General features: G+C 43.5%; 2 protein-coding genes across 2 annotated transcripts in view; one reads left to right on the plus strand and one right to left on the minus strand.

Moving 5' to 3' along the window:
* Positions 1 to 7,226: 7,226 nt before the first annotated feature.
* Positions 7,227 to 20,144, plus strand: part of NIBAN1 (niban apoptosis regulator 1) — a 98,778-nt gene continuing 85,860 nt past the window's right edge. The window contains exon 1 of the mRNA XM_081865782.1: positions 7,227 to 7,429. Coding sequence (XP_081721908.1) covers positions 7,375 to 7,429 — 55 coding nt within the window. The 5' untranslated portion in view covers positions 7,227 to 7,374. The remainder of the gene's footprint in view (positions 7,430 to 20,144) is intronic.
* NOS1AP (nitric oxide synthase 1 adaptor protein) overlaps positions 9,010 to 20,144 on the minus strand; it is a 226,750-nt gene continuing 215,615 nt past the window's right edge. The window contains exon 11 of the transcript XR_014157408.1: positions 9,010 to 9,286. The gene's annotated coding sequence lies outside the window, so the exon portion shown is untranslated. The remainder of the gene's footprint in view (positions 9,287 to 20,144) is intronic.

The following is a 20,144-nucleotide window of genomic DNA, read 5'->3' on the forward strand; positions in this document are numbered from 1 at the left end:
TGTTAAAAGCTTACATGCTTTTGAAGCTTCCAGTTGTTGATTCTCATCTTTCCGTGTTTAGCCGTAGCTGGACTATTCCTTTGCATTTTCTAAGCTCTCCCCCTTCCCCTTTTCTGGAAGTGGGCAAGTAGCCCCTAGCTGTGGGCATTAACCACTGTTAATGAACGTGCACCAAGTTTGTGCTACAGTTATTGAAATGAAGGAGCGTCTCCACCCCATCGCTCTGCCCGGACACTGAGGTCCAGCTCCAAGGGCCTTCTGGCGGTTCCCTCCCTGCAAGAAGTGAGGTTACAGGGAACCAGGCACAGGGGCTTCTCGGTAGTGGCACCCGCCCTGTGAAACTGTCTCCCATCAGATGTCAAGGAAATAAACAACTATCTGGCTTTTAGAAGATATTTGAAGGCAGCCCTGTTTAGGGAAGTTTTTAATGACTGATGTTTTAATGTACAGTGGTACCTCGGGTTAAGTACTTAATTTGTTCCGGAGGTCCGTTCTTAACCTGAAACTGTTCTTAACCTGAAGCACCACTTTAGCTAATGGGGCCTCCCACTGCCGCCATGCCGCCGGAGCACGATTTCTGTTCTCATCCTGAAGCAAAGTTCTTAACCTGAGGTATTATTTCTAGGTTTGCGGAGTCTGTAACCTGAAGCGTATGTAACCTGAGGTACCACTGTATTTTTAATCTCTTGTTGGAAGCCGCCCAGAGTGGCTGGGGAATAATAACAAACAAACAAACAAACAAACAAACAAACAAACAACAACAACAACAACAACAACTGATGTTAGATCTTCACCTGTTTCACAGAGGGGGTACCTACCGCCCCCCCCCCCCACTCTTGGGACAGAGAACGTGGAACAGGATTTTAGAACCTTTTCCTGCTCAGTTCTGGACTGGTTTGCAGTACTTTTCTTTATATAGAATCAACTTTTTTCTGTAGGACCAGTGTTGTGCCCTGCGCAGCTGGTGGGTTTGAGGGATTAGTGGATGCTGGGAAATGATCGCCTGTCAGCGATAGTTAGACAGTAAGCCCTATTATGTTCTATGCAGCTGAATGGTAATGGCCAAGGGGGAAGTGCTAAGCAAAGTGGCAGTGCTGAATTATGTTCTCTGTACAGTTAAGAACTGGCAGACAGGTGCAAAAAGATACTTTCAATATTCTTCAATGGAGGAGAGAAGCAAGCAGGAGTGAATTCCTGGTTAGCAGAAATGGGTTCTCAAAACCCTGGCAGCTAGTGACATCAGCTGATTTTGTAATCCGGGCACACAAGCCTCAGTGAACAACTTTCTCCCCCTTGATAGAATAATAATTTTTTATTTATTTATACCCCGCCCTTCCAGGTTTAAAAACCAGGCTAAGGGCGGCTAACAGCAAATATAAAACACTGATTAAAATGTGACTTAAAAACAGCATAAAATACAACATAAAATGCTGCATTGATATCAATAAAATTCAAAAATTCAGGGGTCATGGGGGGTGGGGACTCCAGTCGGTAGACATCATATGATCACCAGGGCTAACTGGCCAAGTTGGTCCTACTAGGGCCAGCAAGGAGACCAGGGAAGAATTTAAATGTGGGGTCCCAAAAGGGGTTTCTTCATAGAAGGGAGAAGGGAATAGAGGATCAGGCTAATTCAAATTGATGACCAGGCAGAATAGCTCTGAAAAAGCCCTGGCCCTGGTGGAGGATAGTCTGGCTTTCTTAGGGCCCAGGACCTCTAAACTATGGTTATTCATGGACCTTAGACACCTTGATTGTTAAGTTGTGGGTGAACATATCAGGCCAAACATCGATTCTTCAACTAAACTGAAGGGTTCACCCAGCCTGCTTATATAGAGCTCCACTGGAACACAACAGTAACCATTTTCTGTAACTATCCAATCACTGAACGTCACTTTCAATCCCTTATTTGCATATGTGGACCTGAGTGAAAACTATCTACAGTATCCCCCTGCTGGCCCAGGTTGAGAACTTCAGTACATAACATTGATGACATCACCTCCAATACAGGAGATAGGAAGCTCAGCCCCACTTCCCAAACAGAACAAACTGACAATAACTTATAATAAGACTAAACCTTAACGCTATATACAGAACACCACACCAGAAGGAAGAGAGATAGAAAGAAAAAGGAAACCCTGGCTCCTTCTGGCCTTGTTATTATAGTCAGCATGACCTCAAAGCAGAGATAACAGAGCCAGTTTAAGCCAACTGTACTCAGCTTCTCTAGAGGGATAACCCAAACATCATGAACCTTCTGCTTGTTTCTTTCACACAGGGAAGCTTCCAGAACCCTCTTGAATTAAGTAGAATAGGAAAGATCTCTACACATCAGATCAAATACTTTCTGCGCTAAGAAATGCACCCTTCCCTCTCCTGAAAAATGGTGGGCAACCATAGCTGATTCAGTCCCAAGCGCAGATTGGAACGGGTCTAGAAGATAATCAGTTTCCTCCAATAATGTATGCAACTACACTGCTACAACCCTCTCAAATACCTTGCAACTTGGATGTTCAATAACACTTGGTCCAGGGTGGAATTTCAGGAGTGGCCACACTACCACTTCCTGGCTGGGTGCAAGCACCACCCCTTCGCACAAAGATGCATTCACTATTCCCACCATGCCCCTTCCGACAGCTAACTTTAATCAGCTACGAAGGACAAGGTTTGAGTGGTTACATTCTTTTTTTAAAAAAAATAATATTTATTAAAGTTTCAGAAACGTTACAGAAGTGAAAAAGAAAAAGAAAATAAAAAATACAAAATACAAAAAAAAACCAATTAAAAACATTTCAATCTTTCCAGTCTTGTCTTTCATTTACTTGTTTCCCTGACCTCCTCACACCTCCCTTTTTTGTATTCTAATTCAATTAGCAATTTCAGCAAATCGTTTCCATTTTTGCTTTTATCTTAGTAATTTATCTTAATTTACATTCTCACCTATTCATAATCCAATTTTACCTAATTCTATAAAATTACTGCTAAAACCACATAGCTTCATTCCCGCATCCTTCAGTTTGAGTGGTTACATTCGTTCAAACACCTCGTCTGCGCCAACAGGCCGCAAAAACGGAATAATAATAATAATAATAATAATAATAATAATAATAATTTATTATTTATACCCCGCCCATCTGGCTGGGTTTCCCCAGCCACTCTGGACGGCTCCCAACACAATTTTAAAAACACGATAAAACACCAAACAGCTGACCAGGAGATGGTTCTAGTTGACTAGAAGAGGAAATATCAGGGGGCGTAGCTTGCATGACAGGTACAAGAGCCCTACCCTGTTATTCACCTAGCCGCCCCAGTTATATCCCATTGCACGTATAGCGCATATCTGTACCTATGAAAACAAGCCCTCTGTTGAGCTGAAATATCACACTTCAAATCCTCTCAAGACAGCTCTTGTGTTATTATCCACTGCCACCTTGTGGAGATTTTCCATGAGGACTGTGTGGCAGGAGAGACTGCAAGATCTCTCAGATACGACAAGAGGGAGTGCAGCAAGTTGCAATCCTATGCCCGTCTACTCAGAAATAAATCCTAGTGAATTAAATTGAACTTGTGTCATGATAAATTTATGTAGGACTGCAGATCCCCATCCAGGATAAAAGGGACCAATCTTTCCATCTCCATTGGGTAGATGTAATTGAAAATGCCGTTTATAAATATTGGAAATAAATAAATGATAACAAAATTGAGAAATTAGTGAATACACATTTGTGAATCAACCGAGGAATTTGTTATCATTAGGTAATATGTAACATGAAAACATTACATTCTGCATGGCTGTAACAAGCTATAATTGCAAGTTGTTATATTTAATAAATTCTGAAATAAGAATTAAGCCATGAGTTAGCATTTCAAATTCACTGTGGTTTTAAAACAATACATTACATCGGGCTTGTTTTGTGTATGTGTGTGTGTTTTAGGAGTCCCATCACTTTAAGATTAATAAACCTACTTGTGTAAGCTCAGTTTTTTATCAGAACTAGTTTTGGCTGTTTGTTGTCTTCAGGCTTGGAGGAAGTGTATGATTGAGGTAATCATTGCCCACAGTATTTACATAGCTTCACATTGGTAACAGTTGCTATCTAGGAAAAAAAACACACATAATGCCTGCTTAATGCAGCATTTCTGAAACTGTACTGAGTTTTGCCTCCCCTATGATTCTAAACTTTCCACTGTCTTAACATCCCATCCCATCTCCTTGGTACCAGCCATTTGCACTCATCAGAGCTACTGTTTCTGCCTTTTTTAGTGGTGCTGCAAAGCCACAGAAAAGGCCATACAGTCATACCTCGGATTACAGACGCTTTAGGTTACGTTTTTTTGCGTTGCGGACCGCCGAAACCTGGAAGTACCGGAACGGGTTACTTCCTGGTTTCGGCGGTCGTGCATGCAAAGAAGCGCTAAATTGTGCTTTGCACATGCGCAGACACACCAAATCGCAGACGCGCCGTTGTGGGTTGCAAATGTGCATCCCACACAGATCACGTTCGCAACCCGAGCATCCACTGAATTTAAGAAATCAGGACCAAATGTATTTGCAGACCTAAGGACTCTCCACGGCATGTGTATGTTATCATAAGCTCGTTTTCTCACAATCACCCATAGTTTGGATCAGAGTTGGAAAACATTGCAAGCCCGTGCTGTATGTTTATATGGTTATTGTGTTATATCAGGCACAGGCAAACTCGGCCCTTCTGATGTTTGGGGACTACAACTCCCATCATCCCTGACCACTGGTCCTGTTAGCTAGGGATGATGGGAGTTGTAGTCCCAAAAATATCTGGAGGGCCGAGTTTGCCTATGCCTGTGTTATATATTTTATTGAAAAATAAAAATGTAACAGAAGAGGTTTTGCTACTGCCACCTCCCAGCAAAGCTACTTACACCCACTGTGCAAATGTGGATGCTGTGAAAAAATTATATGCGAGGGGAATACCAGAGGTATAGCTCAGGGTTAGTGAAACTGGTGCAGAGAAACTGAATCAATTCTTTGCATCTCTGCAGTCGCAGTTATAGGCAGATCCCAGTGCCGGAACTAAATTTGGGACACTGAGGAACCGAGGCAGATAACAATGAGAAGAGATTAATTTCTAGGCTCAGTGGTTTAGACCACAGGTATCCATGACTGAGCTGGTGATGTTAAATTCTTGAGAATAATCTTTTGGAGAATATTATCGATTAATGATAATATTAGAGAATTTTAAAATATGAGAATATTCATTTTAATGCATTGAAAATTATACAATTAGTTAATATACATGTTTATGGGTAAACTTGCTTAGATGGCAACCAAAAACTGTACAGATACTTCTATTCAATGGGGCAATGTAGTGAATTTCCATTCTTAGATTTTTTTGCACCAGACTGAAACTGAGAATTCAGCGTGAATGACTCATGTTAATCACTAAGCCTGCCACTAACCATATATCTACCATCAACTTTGAATTTTAATTATGTTGTGTATGTATGAAATGTAGCTTTTAAAGTACAAGGAATTTGTTTTTTTTAAACTCAGACCCGCTACATGAGCATGTTCTTTAATAAGCATATCTACCTGGTACAGTATTTTCAGTGCAACACGAAGAAAATCAATATAAAGTTTAAAATAAATGCTATTATTTCCAGGAAATAAAACACAAGTAATCAGTAACGACAAGTTACAGAACATCAGAAATGCCAGTGTTGAATTACACAATGCCCAGTAATTTAACTCAGGGCCAGATTTAAGTTTGATGAGGCCCTAAGCTTCTGAAGGTAATGGGGCCCTTTATATGTCCACCTATCCTTTGTCAACAACAAATTGTCACTGATTTTAGTGTTGAATATATGCTATATGGCAGGGAGGTCCAACAGGTAGATCATGATCTACTGGTAGATTGTGAGGGGTCTGTGGTAGATTGTGGGGACCCCCTCCCTCCCCCCCATAAAGCTCAACAACATTAGCTTCCTAAAATAAGCTCAACAACTTTGGTAGATCACTGCCATTTTTTTTTTTATAGTGGGAGTAGATCTCAGTCTCTTTGAAAGTTGGACAGGCCTGATATATGGTAATTTATGGATCTAATAGGTATCTAAACGGGACGCGGGTGGCACTGTGGGTTAAACCACAGAGCCTATGATTTGCCGATCAGAAGGTTGGCGGTTCGAATCCCCGCGACAGGATGAGCTCCTGTTGCTCATCGAAAGCACGTCCAAGTGCAAGTAGATAAATAGGTACCGCTTTGGCGGGAAGGTAAACGACGTTTCCGTGCGCTGCTCTGGTTTGCCAGAAGCGGTTTAGTCATGAACCAGAAGCTGTACTCCAGCTCCCTTGGCCAGTAAAGTGAGATGAGCTCCGCAAAGCCAGAATCAGCCACAACTGGACCTAATGGTCAGGGGTCCCTTTACCTTTTAGGTATCTAAACCCATCTGCACATAACAAAATATGTATTTTATCAAAGCCATTGTTGAACTTATATTTTGGAAACGTACATCCAGGTTTTTCCCCTCTTTAATTTTTTTTCGGGCCCCCAAGAGAGTGGGGCCCTAAACTATGGATTGTTTAGCTTATATGTAAATCCGGCATACTATACTGTAAATCCAAATGCCATATGGGAGGGATGTCCAATAGGTAGATCATGATCTACTGGTAGATTGTGTGAGGGGTCTGTGGCAGTTTGCAGGACCCCACCTCACCCCCCCCAAAAAAGCTCAACAACTTTGGTACATCACTGCCAGTTTTTTGTTTTTGTTTTTTATACTGGGAGTAGATCTGTCTCTTGAAAGTTGGACATGCCTGCTATATGGTAATTTATGGACCTTACATGTATCTAAAGCCATTTGCACATAACAAAATATGTCTTTTATCGAAGTCTTTGTTGAAGTTATCTTAAATTTTGGAAATGCAGATCCAGTTTTTTGTTTCTCCTTAATTTTTTTTTTGGGGGGGGCCCAAGAGAGTGGGGCCCTAAACTATAGATTGTTTAGCTTATAGGTAAATCTGGCGCTGCCCCCCTGGCTGGATTAAAACCGTGTTCGTGGACCATCTTACTCGGCTACAAGGGATCGCCAAAGACAACACAAGAGAAGCAGCAGCTTCGAGCGCTTCTCGCCCTATTCTGGCGACCCTCTTGCCCGGAGGCGCTGCGGGAAGGAGGCGCCTGCGAGGGCGGCGCCCTCGGGCGGGAGGAAGTTTAAGCGCCCGGGCGGTGGAGGTGGAGACCGAGAGGAGAAAAGCGCCCGGGCTGCAGCTGCTGCCCGACAGAGCGAACGCAGCGAGGAAGAAGAGCTCGCCAAGATCGCCAACTCCTTCCCGGGCTTGTTGTTGCGCTTGCCGCTCTCCTCCGCTGCCTCCGCCGCCCCTTCGAGCACTGGCCAGCCATGGGCGGATCGGGATCCAGTTTGCTCGACGAGAGCAAGTGCACCTACATCCGAGGTAAGCCGGGGCTGGCCAGGCTCGGGGAATGGGCCAAAAAAGGAACTTTGCAAGGGAAAAAAGAATCCCAACTTTGGGGAAAGAAGTGTGCGTTTTTACGCGCGCGCTTGGGGCGCAAGGAGTCGTGTGAAAGCCTTGCGCCAGGCAGCGAGGAACTTTTGCAAACTCGCGTTTGGAAAGGGGAGCCCCCTCGGCGCTGCCACGCGCTCGGCTGGACTGCCAGCTTCCCTGGAGCTTGGAAGTAGTGCGAAAGCGGCATCCTGCCGAGAGGAGGAGCGTCGACTCTGGAGATGATCCGCGGACCTCTCCAAGGATGAAGGAGGGTTGTGTGGTTGTTGCGTGCGTGCTATTTCGGGGCCGATTCCGGGCTCTTTTAGCGGTTTGGCTCTAAATAGCAGCGGGCACGGATAGCAGCTGACACGCACGTGGGAAGGAGAGCATGCGGAGAGGGGATCGGGCTCCAGGCGGTTTGTTTTGCTCGCCGTCTGAACATAACGCGTTTTCACGCTCGGGCGAAGCAGGGCTTGCTGCCCGTGAGTGTGTTAACTTTAAGTTGGGTGTGAGTCCCATAGAACTCAGCAGGACTTACTTCTGAGTAGACCCGGACCGTGGCCTAGGCTCCCCCCCCCTTGCACCCTTAGTTCCGCGCAGTCCAATCTGGGTTCAGCTGCCGGGGTGGCGGATCGAGGCGCAAACCAGCTAGAAATATATACAGTACGTAGGAGAAAGTGGTGAGTGGAGGAATTGGACAGAGAGGTGCTACTTTGCTATTTGCAGACTGCAAATGGAAAAAGAATGGTAGATTTGTGGCAGCTGTGCAACGGTGGAATTCTGATACTTGGTGGAATATATAGCACTTACCTGTTATAATCATCTCTAGGGACGGAACAGGCAGCTTTGGACTGAGTAATTACAACTTAACCCTATATTGCATTTTCTCATTGCTGCTCAAAACCCCCTAAAGGAGATTTTAGACATTGCTTCAGTTACTGCAACCATTTATCAGTTAGTTAATCCATTAGTAACATCTTGATAGCTAAAATACGTTGAGTACAAGTTTTCATACAAAATGCATATGGGAAGCAAAATCGGGATTCCCTCCTATACAAGACAGAAGGGGGAATGCTTGCTGTAGGACAGGCATCCCCAAACTCGGTCCTCCAGCTGTTTTGGGACTACAATTCCCATCATCCCTTACCACTGGTCCTGTTAGCTAGGGGTAATGGGAGTCCCAAAACATCTGGAGGACTGAGTTTGGGGATGCCTGCTGTAGGATAATGCCTGCTACCTTCTTTTTCTTCTTAGATGTAGATTTCTTTAATTGGGTGACCACGCCACCAAAATATGCATCTCATTGATGTTGCCCCTAAGCAGCCGCTTTCAGGGTATTTCATCATGCACCAAAACATCAATAAAATTGTTTCATTTTCAAGAAAGCAAACCAGACACCTGAACAACGTAACTTAGCTCAAAAATCCAATTAACAGTGAGCTACTGTATGGGGTGGATTCAGGTGGCACTGTGGGTTAAATCACAGAGCCTAGGACTTGCCGATCAGAAGGTCAGCGGTTTGAATCCCCGCGACGGGGTGAGCTCCTGTTGCTCAGTCCCTGCTCCTGCCAACCTAGCAGTCTGAAAGCACGTCAAAGTGCAAGTAGATAAATAGGTACCGCTCTGGCGGGAAGGTAAACGGCGTTTCCATGCGCTGCTCTGGTTCGCCAGAAGTGGCTTAGTCATGCTGGCCACATGACCCGGAAGCTGTACGCCAGCTCCCTTGGCCAATAAAGCGAGATGAGCGCCGCAACCCCAGAGTCGGCCACGACTGGACCTAATGGTCAGGGGTCCCTTTACCTTTACCTTTACCTTTACCTTTACTGTATTGGGTGTTAGGAGAGAGAGGAGGTACCTTTGTTGGGGACACATTGTGCTCTGGGGTAGTTTGTGTTGGTCCCCATCCTGCACTCAGCCCCCACTTATCTCCAAGGTGCTGTCAGTGTGCAACTGGCCACACCCTGACAACAGTCTTGATTGGTCGGCTAAATCAGGTGAGGGTAGCTAACAGGTTTGAAACCCTTGGTGTGTTAGGGACTTTGTGAAGACAGGATCTGGTAGATTGTGTGGACGAGACCCAATCGTGGGTCCAGTGGTCAAGAAGGCAGTTTCTGCATTTGCTGTAAAGGGAAGTTGGGCGCAGATAGGGCTCGTTGACCTCAAAAGGTAGCCCATCACAGAGAAGGAAAGCTCTGATCCGAAATCTCTGCAGCCTTGTGGGATATCTTTGGGAGGAGAAAATGCTAAGGCGTAAACCTTACACAAATCCAGAGTCGTTAAGATGGTACACTTCGTCCTGGCAACTCCAGCAGCCAAGCTGGTGCCAAACGTCTTGCTCTGCAAGGCTGAGAGGGAGGTCTTGTCTTCTGGGCAGCCCAGGATCTTATATTATTATAAATGTTATTAGTATTTCCCACACAACAACACGGAAAATATCGAAAAATAACAATACACAGAACACAACAACCAGCATACAAAGAAACAAATCCATATCTTACAAGTGAATGATATAAACACTAAAAAGAAAAACAAACATTGACTTCCACCAATCCCACAGCACCTCCTTTACCTCTCGTTGTGTCTTTCTGTTTTCCTTCTCTCTATCCTAGCATCTAGATATAAATCCCTCATTCATATCCTTTCACTTCACAAGGTTATTCCAGACTCAGCCAGATTTCTGTCCTCAGACCTTGGCTTTTAAGGTATTCATTTAGGCACTCCTTTTCCACTTCACTTTCTGGTTTTTGTCTTATTATATCTGTCAATTTGGCTAATTCTAAATATTCTGAAAGCTTACAGAACCATTCCATAACCAATGGTTATAGCCCAGGACCTTCTTAAAGACCATCCAGGCTTGTGCCCCAGGGAGGTCCCTGAACAGCGTGATTTCACCCCCAGAGGGGCGCACTCCGTTGTCTCTCAAGACAGTTGAGTGCCAACAACACCGTTGCAAAAACCCTTCTGAATAGATATGCCTTAACTAGCTTTTTAAAAGAGATCGTCAGTGATTAGGGTGGGAGTGCATTCCACGAAGCTGTTGTTGCCACCAAGTAAAAGAAACCTCAGCTGCATTTTTGCCGCCTGCCTGACTCTAAGATCTCTGAGCAGGTGGGGATGCATAGAAGAGGATACATCCCTTTCAGTCCTTTCTGTAACATCACCGAATACAGAACATAGTGCTTTACAACTCTGACAACTTTGCTCGTGACATCCCGTTGAGGTAGACCAGGCTGAAGCAAAGCAGGTATGGATTTGGCCAGTCTTTGGATGAGAGCCCACGATGGCTCCATTTAAGAACAAGCAGAATTACAGTGGTGCCTCGCAAGACGAAAAGAATCCGTTCCGCGAGTCTCTTCGTCTAGCGGTTTTTTCGTCTTGCGAAGCAAGCCCATTGACGGCTTAGCGGATTAGCACTATTAGCGGATTAGCGGCTTTTAGCGGCTTATCAGCTTAGTGGATAAGCGGCTTAGCGGCTTAGAAAAAGGGGGGGGGGAGAGGAAAAAAACCCCGCAGGAACTCGCAAGACATTTTCGCCTTGCAAAGCAAGCCCATAGGAAATTCGTTTTGTGAAGCACCTCCAAAACGGAAAACTCTTTCGTCTAGCGAGTTTTCCGTCTTGCGAGGCATTCGTCTTACGGGGCACCACTGTATAATATATAATTATTTAAAGACATATTAAAATGAAGGAGGGTATGCAGACTGGCTGTAGGTTAATGTGTCTAGAAATGTTTAGTTAAACCTAAAACATATCCAAAAAACTGCACCATGCTCTCTAATACAGGGGTAGGCAACTTAAGGCCTGGGGGCCAGATCCGGCCCAATCGCCTTCTAAATCCGGCCTGTGGACGGTCCAGGAATCAGCATGTTTTTACACGAGTAGAATGCATGCTTTTATTTAAAATGCATCTCTGGGTTATTTGTGGGGCCTGCCTGGTGTTTTTACATGAGTAGAATGTGTCCTTTTATTTAAAATGCATCTCTGGGTGATTTGTGGGGCATGGGAATTCGTTCATATATATATATATATTTTCAAAATATAGTCCGGCCCACCACATGGTCTGAGGGATGTGGTGGACCAACCCACGGCTGAAAAAGGTTGCTGACCCCTGCTCTAATAGGACATTGCAGGTTGATCACTCTGGTGTGCAAAAAAAGAAAAAAGTGTTGCTATAGCTTCCATTGAAAAGCAGAGATGGACAAATGCAAAGTTAAGATAGAGATGTAGCTTAACATGCAGGAATGAGATTCCTTCTGTCCAAATTCCTTTTTCTGCCAAATTGGGAAAGGTATGAGGGTTGTCTCCTGTTTTCCTTTAGATCACTGCTTGTACTACCTACTGCCATTAGGGAAATAATGCAACTTGTATTCTGCACCAAAGGAAACTGTATTTTGCCCCCATGCGAGTCAAAACCAAAATACGCACTGACAAGAAAGCTGATGGAGGGGTGGGGGGTGGGGAATAATAATTTAAAGAGTTTATGGCTGAAAACATCAGTATAAATCAGTATTTCTTTAAATATATAACCAAAAGGGAGCGTGCTGTTGAAGCTTAGATCGGTCAAAGGAGGAAACGTATTTAAAACGAGCATATTAGTTAAAAGGATGTTGAAGAAGAAGAGTCAAAGGTGTCAAATCTCTTCAGGATGCCGGGAGGTGATTTGAAACCACAATAATAGAGGCTTAGGTGAATTTACACAGCAGATTAGGAAACGAGCGAATAAATCCAGAACGATGCCAGCCTGGCTAATAAGCAGAGTAGCGGAAGTTATCAAAGGCAAGGTTGCTGCTTTTTAGAAGTGGAAATCTTTCGCTCACAGGGGGGAAACAGAAAGAAGCCTTAATGGTAAATTGGCAAGAGCATAAATAGGGAAAACGTGAATTTGAGGAGCATATTACAGAAGAAAAACATTAAAAATGATATCAAAACTCTTTAAATGCATCCTGAGCAAGAGACCTCCGTGTGGAGGTGGCTGGACCTTTAGACAAAGAAGGAGTGAAATAATGATTAAAGGAGAATAAGGAAATTTCAGAACGATTCTCTTGCCTAAGTCTTTGCTGTGAAAGGTGTTGGATAGATACTCATGCCTGAGCTGCTTTTACAGGGCGTGTTTAGAGTTAAATAGAGGTGGAAAGAAGGAAGGTTCTAGAACTCGGTGACAGATTAAAAGTGCACAAGCCACATTCCAGGTGGCGTAGACATGATAGCTCTTTGAGAACTGAAATGTGACATTGCTGATCTCCTACAAATAACATGCAATTATCAGTAGTGCTGGGCTCCTTACTGGAGGATTAGAATGTAGTCAGCATGATGCTCATTTTTTCAAAGAGGGTACCAGGAAATTACAATCCAGTTACCTTAATGCCTTATCTAGATATACAGATCATGGGTAGGCAAACTAGGGGCTGGATCCGGCTCAATCGCCTTCTAAATCCGGCCCGTGGATGGTCCGGGAATCAGCGTGTTTTTACATGAGTAGAATGTGTCCTTTTATTTAAAATGCATCTCTGGGTTATTTGTGGGGCATAGGAATTCGTTCATTTTTGTTTCCAAAATATAGTCCGGCCCCCCACAAGGTCTGAGGGACAGTGGACCACCCCCCTGCTGAAAAAGTTTACTGACCCCAATATAGGTGAATCATTAAGTATATAGAGGAACAAGTCTTGCTGAGGAACCAGCAGCCTGGTTTATGCAAAGGGAAGTGTTATGTCATCGGTGTGGCTGTTGAGAGTGTCAACAAGTGTGTCAATAGAGACAAACTCAAAGGGGTCATATATTTGGACTTTTGAAATTCCTTTTTACAAAGTGCCTCATCAGAGATTCCTGAGCATTCGCCGTCTTGGGATACAAGAAAAAGTGCTCTTATGTGTCTAACATTCCTTCAACAACAACAACAAATCAGAGCTGAAATCAATTAAATTAAAATTCATGCTTTTAAAAACAATATAATTATTTTAGTTCTGTAGTAAGGATTACACAAATATGTTGTTGTTGTTTAGTCATTTAGTCGTGTCCGACTCTTCGTGACCCCATGGACCAGAGCACACCAGGCACTCCTGTCTTCCACTGCCTCCCGCAGTTTGGTCAAACTCATGCTGGTAGCTTCGAGAACACTGTCCAACCATCTCATCCTCTGTTGTCCCCTTCTCCTTGTGCCCTCAATCTTTCCCAACATCAGAGTCTTTTTCAGGGAGTCTTCTCTTCTCATGAGGTGGCCAAAGTATTGGAGCCTCAACTTCACTATTTGTCCTTCCAGTGAGCACTCAGGGCTGATTTCCTTAAGAATGGATAGGTTTGATCTTCTTGCAGTCCATGGGACTCTTAAGAGTTTCCTCCAGCACCATAATTCAAAAGCATCAATTCTTCGGCAGTCAGCCTTCTTTATGGTCCAGCTCTCACTTCCATACATCACTACTGGGTAAACCATGGCTTTAACTATACGGACCTTTGTTGGCAAGGTGATGTCTCTGCTTTTTAAGATACTGTCTAGGTTTCTCATTGCTTTCCTCCCAAGGAGCAAGCGTCTTTTAATTTCGTGACTGCTGTCACCATCTGCAGTGATTATGGAGCCCAAGAAAGTAAAATCTCTCACTGCCTCCATTTCTTCCCCTTCTATTTGCCAGGAGGTGATGGGACCAGTGGCCATGATCTTCGTTTTTTTTTATCTTATGTGTCAGTAAGTGGTTAAAAATAATGGAAAGCTCAGGATAGAAGAAAGCAGACAGTTCTCAAAACAGAGAGTAGTGCTCCCCTACAAAAAGATCTCTGTTGAGACTAATAGTCTTTTATTTTTCAACCAATAATCTGGTGCCGAGGATGAATAGTGAAGTGGCCAATTTTGTGGACAACAAGGGCGGTGAAAACCTATGCAGATTGGGAAGAGCTCTGAAAGGATCTCTCCAAATCTGGGTGAATGGGAAATAATAGCAAATGAGGTTCAGTGCTCGTTAGTGTGACATGATACAGGGGAAGCTTTTTACTTATAAACTGATGAGGTCTGAACTGACAGAGGCTAAGCAAAAAGGAGATGTTGTCATTGTGGCGGACAACTCAACAGAACATCAACTCTGTATATATTGGTGACTAAGGTCACCAATAAGAGCCTTAACTGTAGCCACAATAGCTACAGAGAAACTCCACCTCTATTGAATATACCAGTTGCATAATTTCTTATTCTGTCTAGTTCTGCAGATTTTTATGACTTAGATATATACTGCTTCTGGTAGTCATTTGGAGAAGTAAGTAGCTGTTTATATTACTTACTTAGTTATTTATTGCAGTTATATCCCACGTTACCATAAGGACTGGAAACTTGCTTTTAAAGAAAAGAAAGCTGCTCTTGGAAACCTGAATTTTGTATTAAATACCACAAATGTGTCTGTGGAATTGCAAACATTCATTTGCCCCTAGACCGGAGCTTTCCAGATTTTTCATGTCGGTGCCACACTTTTTAAACGTGCATCATTTTGTGACACAGTACAGTGGTACCTTGGGTTACATACGCTTCAGGTTACAGACTCCGCTAACCCAGAAATAGTACCTCAGGTTAAGAACTTGCTTCAGGATGAGAACACGGCGGCAGCAGGAGGCCCCATTAGCTGAAGTGGTGCTTCAGGTTAAGAACAGTTTCAGGTTAAGAATGGACCTCCGGAACAAATTAAGTACTTAACCAAAGGTACCACTGTAATTCAGTTTTACTAGCAAACTGGCAGGCTGCTCGCTCCCTTTCTAGCCCCGTGGGGAGCGTTCCCACAACACACCTACACACTGCGGCTGACACACTAATGTGTCGTGACACATAGTTTGGACGGCTCTGTCCTAGACAAAGACTGGTTCAATGGGTACTACTCTAGGTGGGCAAACAGAGGACTTTCAATACCTCATTGGATTCTTGCTTTTAGTTCCTCATTTTGTTCCTGTGTTATCTAGATCTATTTCAGCAAGTGCAGCTCTAAAGATGTGCAAGGGGTATAGAAGAGTTTTTAGGATCAGTTGGAATCGGCCTTAAAGAGTGAAGTCGCAGGGTCATAATCCAGCTGCAGTTGTTTCCAGTCCTGTTAGTCTGAATGGTAAAATTAAGCACACACTTAAACCTTTGCCTTTGAAATCAATGAGGTTTAAAAATGCTTAACTTTGGCTGCCATGCGTCTTGATGTTTGCTGGGTCTTATTAAATCAATGGACAAAAATATACTGTATGGCCATAAGACTTTTTTTCCGGTGCATAAAGATCTTAGCATGTGTGATTTAGCCTCAGTAAATAGGATGGTTGCTCATGAGAATCAGGTTGTTCATCAGTGTATATAGCTAAACCTCAAATAGTCACCTCAGCTTTGAATGATATGGCTTGAAATATAAAGGATACCCGAATTAAGCATTTTATTTAGGGTTACCATGCACAGTTATGGTGTCTGTTTCTTTAAAATACCTGCAGTGCCAGGAAGCTATGCAAATAGCATATTTCCTACCAGTCCTTTTGCTTACCCTTCCTTTGTACACACTGTCCTGGGGCTGTTTTTAACAAATTGGACTCCATCTCTGCAACTTTAGCAAGCTTACATATATGTGAAGCTTATGCAAGAGATACGGGAGCCAGTGAGAACAAAGTTTCAAGTGGAAGAAAAGGGAAAAGTTAAACAAAATAAAAAAAGACAAGATAAGATGCGTTACTGGTTACTTTGCCCTTCAGCAAAGATCTTCCATTGCAAAAATGCAAAGTTGATCCTTGTTGAACCAGTTGGAACAAAAATGTCAGCAAAAATGTCAGAAACCAGCCACCAGATGTAAACTTTCATTATATTGCAACCCAATTGTAACAAAAGGTTGCAGAAAGAGAGGTAGACAGCTTCTCCAGATTTCATATGTTACAATGCAATCTGAATCAAGTCTACTTAGAAGTAAGTCTTACTTAACTCAGCTGGGCTTACCCTTAGGTAAGTTGTCCTTACGCATAAACTCAGAAGTAAACTCCAGCAAATTCAGGTGGAATCACTCTTAAAGTAAACACAAAAGAGTTTCAGCTGAAATCAGCAAGATAATTTTGAATTAAGGTCAGGGTGTGTGAGAGAATGCATTCATTCACCTGGTCACCTGGTCTGTGAAATAACATCTGTCAATTTGTGTAAGATTTCTTCAACTGTTCTCATGGTGAAAATCCACATATAACTTACCTGAATTCACCCTAACTCTCAGAGGCAAAGTTTATCCAGTGAAGGCGTTTTGAACATTTAGGGTCTTTTTCTGCCTGCTGATAACTTTTAGGTACCGGCTATGCTTTCTCAATTTGTCTCAAGGACTAGGGACCTGTTTAAAAGAAATAAGTAAAGCTGTCTGTGGACAAACGGCGGCTCCCTCGGCCTGAAAGCGAGATGAGCGCCGCAACCCCATAGTCGCCTTTGACTGGACTTAACTATCCAGGGGTCCTTTACCTTTACCTTGTTTTACCTTAGAAGAAATCCTTACCTACGTGAGTTTCAGATATGAGTATGCAGGCAGGAGTATCCTGCAATCTTTAGACTTCATGCAGCCTAATTCCATCCTGTAAATAAATAAGCAAAATCAGAAGATGTCCACAAACATGCTGGTGGAAATACAGGGTTTGAAAAAATAAAAAAACCCTTCTTATCTGTTTATTATTTGATCTTTAAACGGTACGTCAGTTGTGATCCCAAGGTGGTTTGCAATCTGAAACCTCAAAATAACAACATTCTACTACTAGTTTATTTTTTATTTTTTTTAATAAATATTTATTAAGGTTTTTTAAATATAAATGCACACATAATAAGCAATCTTACTTCTATCACAACAATTTCATCACTTCTTTGGACTCCCTCACGTCTCCCGCTCCCATTTACATCGTTAAAAATTTTTTCCAAACAAATTATCAACTTGTTTGCAATCTCATGTCCACTCATTCAAATATAATCTAACACTTCTTCCAAAAAAATTTTATATTTTCTTTAGTCTCACTTATCATCAAATTTAAATCTAGTTTAGTGGTGGCCAGTTTTTTATAATCTAGCATCCTTCTTAACATTCAACCAAATTACAATATTTTTGTAAATACATCTTGAATTTCTCCCAGTCTTCCTCCATCTTCTCTTCTCCCAGATCACGGATTCTGCCAGTCATCTCGGCCAGTTGCATATAGTCCATCAGCTGCATCTGCCACTCTTCCAGTGTGGGTAGATCTTGAGTTTTCCAGTTTTTTGCGATGAGAATCCTTGCTGCCGTTGTTGCATACATAAAAAATGTTCGATCCTTCTTTAACACCTTCTGGCCGACAATACCCAGAAGGAAGGCCTCTGGTTTCTTTGTGAAGGTATACTTAAATACCTTTTTCAGCTCATTATATATCATTTCCCAAAAGACCTTCACCTTAGGGCATGTCCACCAGAGGTGAAAGAATGTTCCTTCATTTTCTTTACATTTCCAACATTTGTTATCAGACGAATGGTATATTTTGGCAAGTTTAACTGGGCTCATGTACCATCTATATATCATTTTCATAACATTTTCCTTCAGAGCATTACATGCGGTGAAGTTCAGCCCAGTGGTCCACAACCTTTCCCAATCCTCAAACATAATGTTATGCCCAATGTCCTGTGCCCATTTTATCATAGCCGATTTAACCATTTCGTCTTGTGTATTCATTCTACTACTAGTTTAAAGCCACTTTAAAATATGAAATAACAATACCTCAGATGGACATCGGTTCATTACAGCTGGCTTTATCATGCTAGCTCCTTCCAAAAGGGAAGGGGAAAGGGACCCCTGACCATTAGGTCCAGTCGTGGCCGACTCTGGGGTTGCAGCGCTCATCTCGCTTTATTGGCCAAGGGAGCCAGCGTACAGCTTCCGGGTCATGTGGCCAGCATGACTAAGCCGCTTCTGGCGAACCAGAGCAGTGCACGGGAACGCCGTTTACCTTCCCGCCGGAGCAGTACCTATTTATCTACTTGCACTTTGGTGTGCTTTTGAACTGCTAGGTTGGCAGGAGCAGGGACCGAGCAATGGGAGCTCACCCCATTGTGGGGATTTGAACCGCCGACCTTCTGATCATTAAGTCCTAAGCTCTGTGGTTTAACCCACAGCGCCACCCGCGTATGTCTTAAATTGGTACCAAAAGCCAAATAGTGAAGGCATCAGCTATACCTCCAGTGGAAGAGAGGACTCTTATTTTGTGTCAGTGAGATGGGCTGCACCCTCCAACAAGTCAGAAAGGTGTTCCCTTCTGGTACAGTGGTACCTTGGGTTAAGTACTTAATTCGTTCCAGAGGTCTGTTCTTAATCTGAAACTGTTCTTAACCTGAAGCACCACTTTAGCTAATGGGGCCTCCTGCTGCCGCTGCGAGCCGGAGCCCGATTTCTGTTCTTATCCTGAAGCAAAGTTCTTAACCTGAAGCACTATTTCTGGGTTAGTGGAGTCTGTAACCTGAAGCATATGTAACCCGAGGTACCACTGTATATGGGCAGGCTGGTAGAGAGTTCAAGAATTTAGGTCCTAAATTGTTTAGGGCTTTATAAATCAACGTGGACACCTTTTGAGTTGGGCTTGGCAACCCTTTCTTTCAGGTCCCTGTATGAACTCCCCCCACCCTGCTCCCCCCCCCCCCAAACGTCCTTGCCCAATATTCTAGCTTTTGGTACCTTTCCACTCCCTTAACTTCAAGTTCTTCAATCAGCTCTACCTGTTTGATCACTTGTTGAACTTGCTTCAAGGGCAGGTGAGGCTTGTCTTAAGAAACACATTGTCAACAACCCTCTTTCATGTGTTATCTCAAACCTACTTCCATAAACGCTTCCGCCTCCTTCCCTTGTTCACGCAATGGCATTGACTCACTGCTTTTGCATAATCCTTGTCTCTTCCTTCCTCCTTCTTGCCTGTGAGATAATTTAAATTCTGTGGTTTTCAAGGATAGGGACCTTTCACCTTACAAAGCAGTACACTCTGCTCGGCGGTACTTTGTAGATTTTTGGTTTATAAAAGCCAGAATTTCCAAGATTCTGTCACGCAGCAGTGTGATTAAGAAGCAGAATCCTGGATGAAGCTACATGGCAGTAATTGGAATCTCAATGGAGTAGCGGCTGGTTTAGCCCTCATCCCATGTTTGCCTCACTTTTAGTTCTCCTTTGTAAGCGATTTATTACCATTTACTCCTATACAGAAAAGTAAAGGGTTATACTTGGAGATTTTGCCATTACCCCACACCTGCCAACACAAAGATGCACTGTGTCTCCCAACAGCTCTTGCATAAGACTAGTACCCTCCAGATGGGATGCGGACCACAAAGCCTCTTGGGCTTGCCGATCAGAAGTTCGGCGGTTCGAATCCTGGCGATGGAGTGAGCTCCCATTGCTGTGTCCCAGCTCCTGCCAACCTAGCAGTTCGAAAGCACACCAGTGCAAGTAGATAAATAGGTACCACTGCAGCAGGAAGGTAAATGGTGTTTCCGTGCGCTCTGGTTTTCGTCACGGTGCTCTGTTGCGCCAGAAGCAGTTTAGTCCTGCTGGCCACATGACCCGGAAAGCTGTCTGTGGACAAACGCCGGCTCCCTCGGCCTGAAAGCGAGATGAGCGCTGCAACCCCATAGTCGCCTTGGACTGGACTTAACCACCCAGGGGTCCTTTACCTTTACCTAGTGCCCTCCAGATGCTGGTGGATGGC

This window comes from Podarcis erhardii (genome assembly GCF_964252035.2).
Source record: "Podarcis erhardii genome assembly, chromosome: 6".
Lineage (NCBI taxonomy): Eukaryota > Metazoa > Chordata > Lepidosauria > Squamata > Lacertidae > Podarcis > Podarcis erhardii.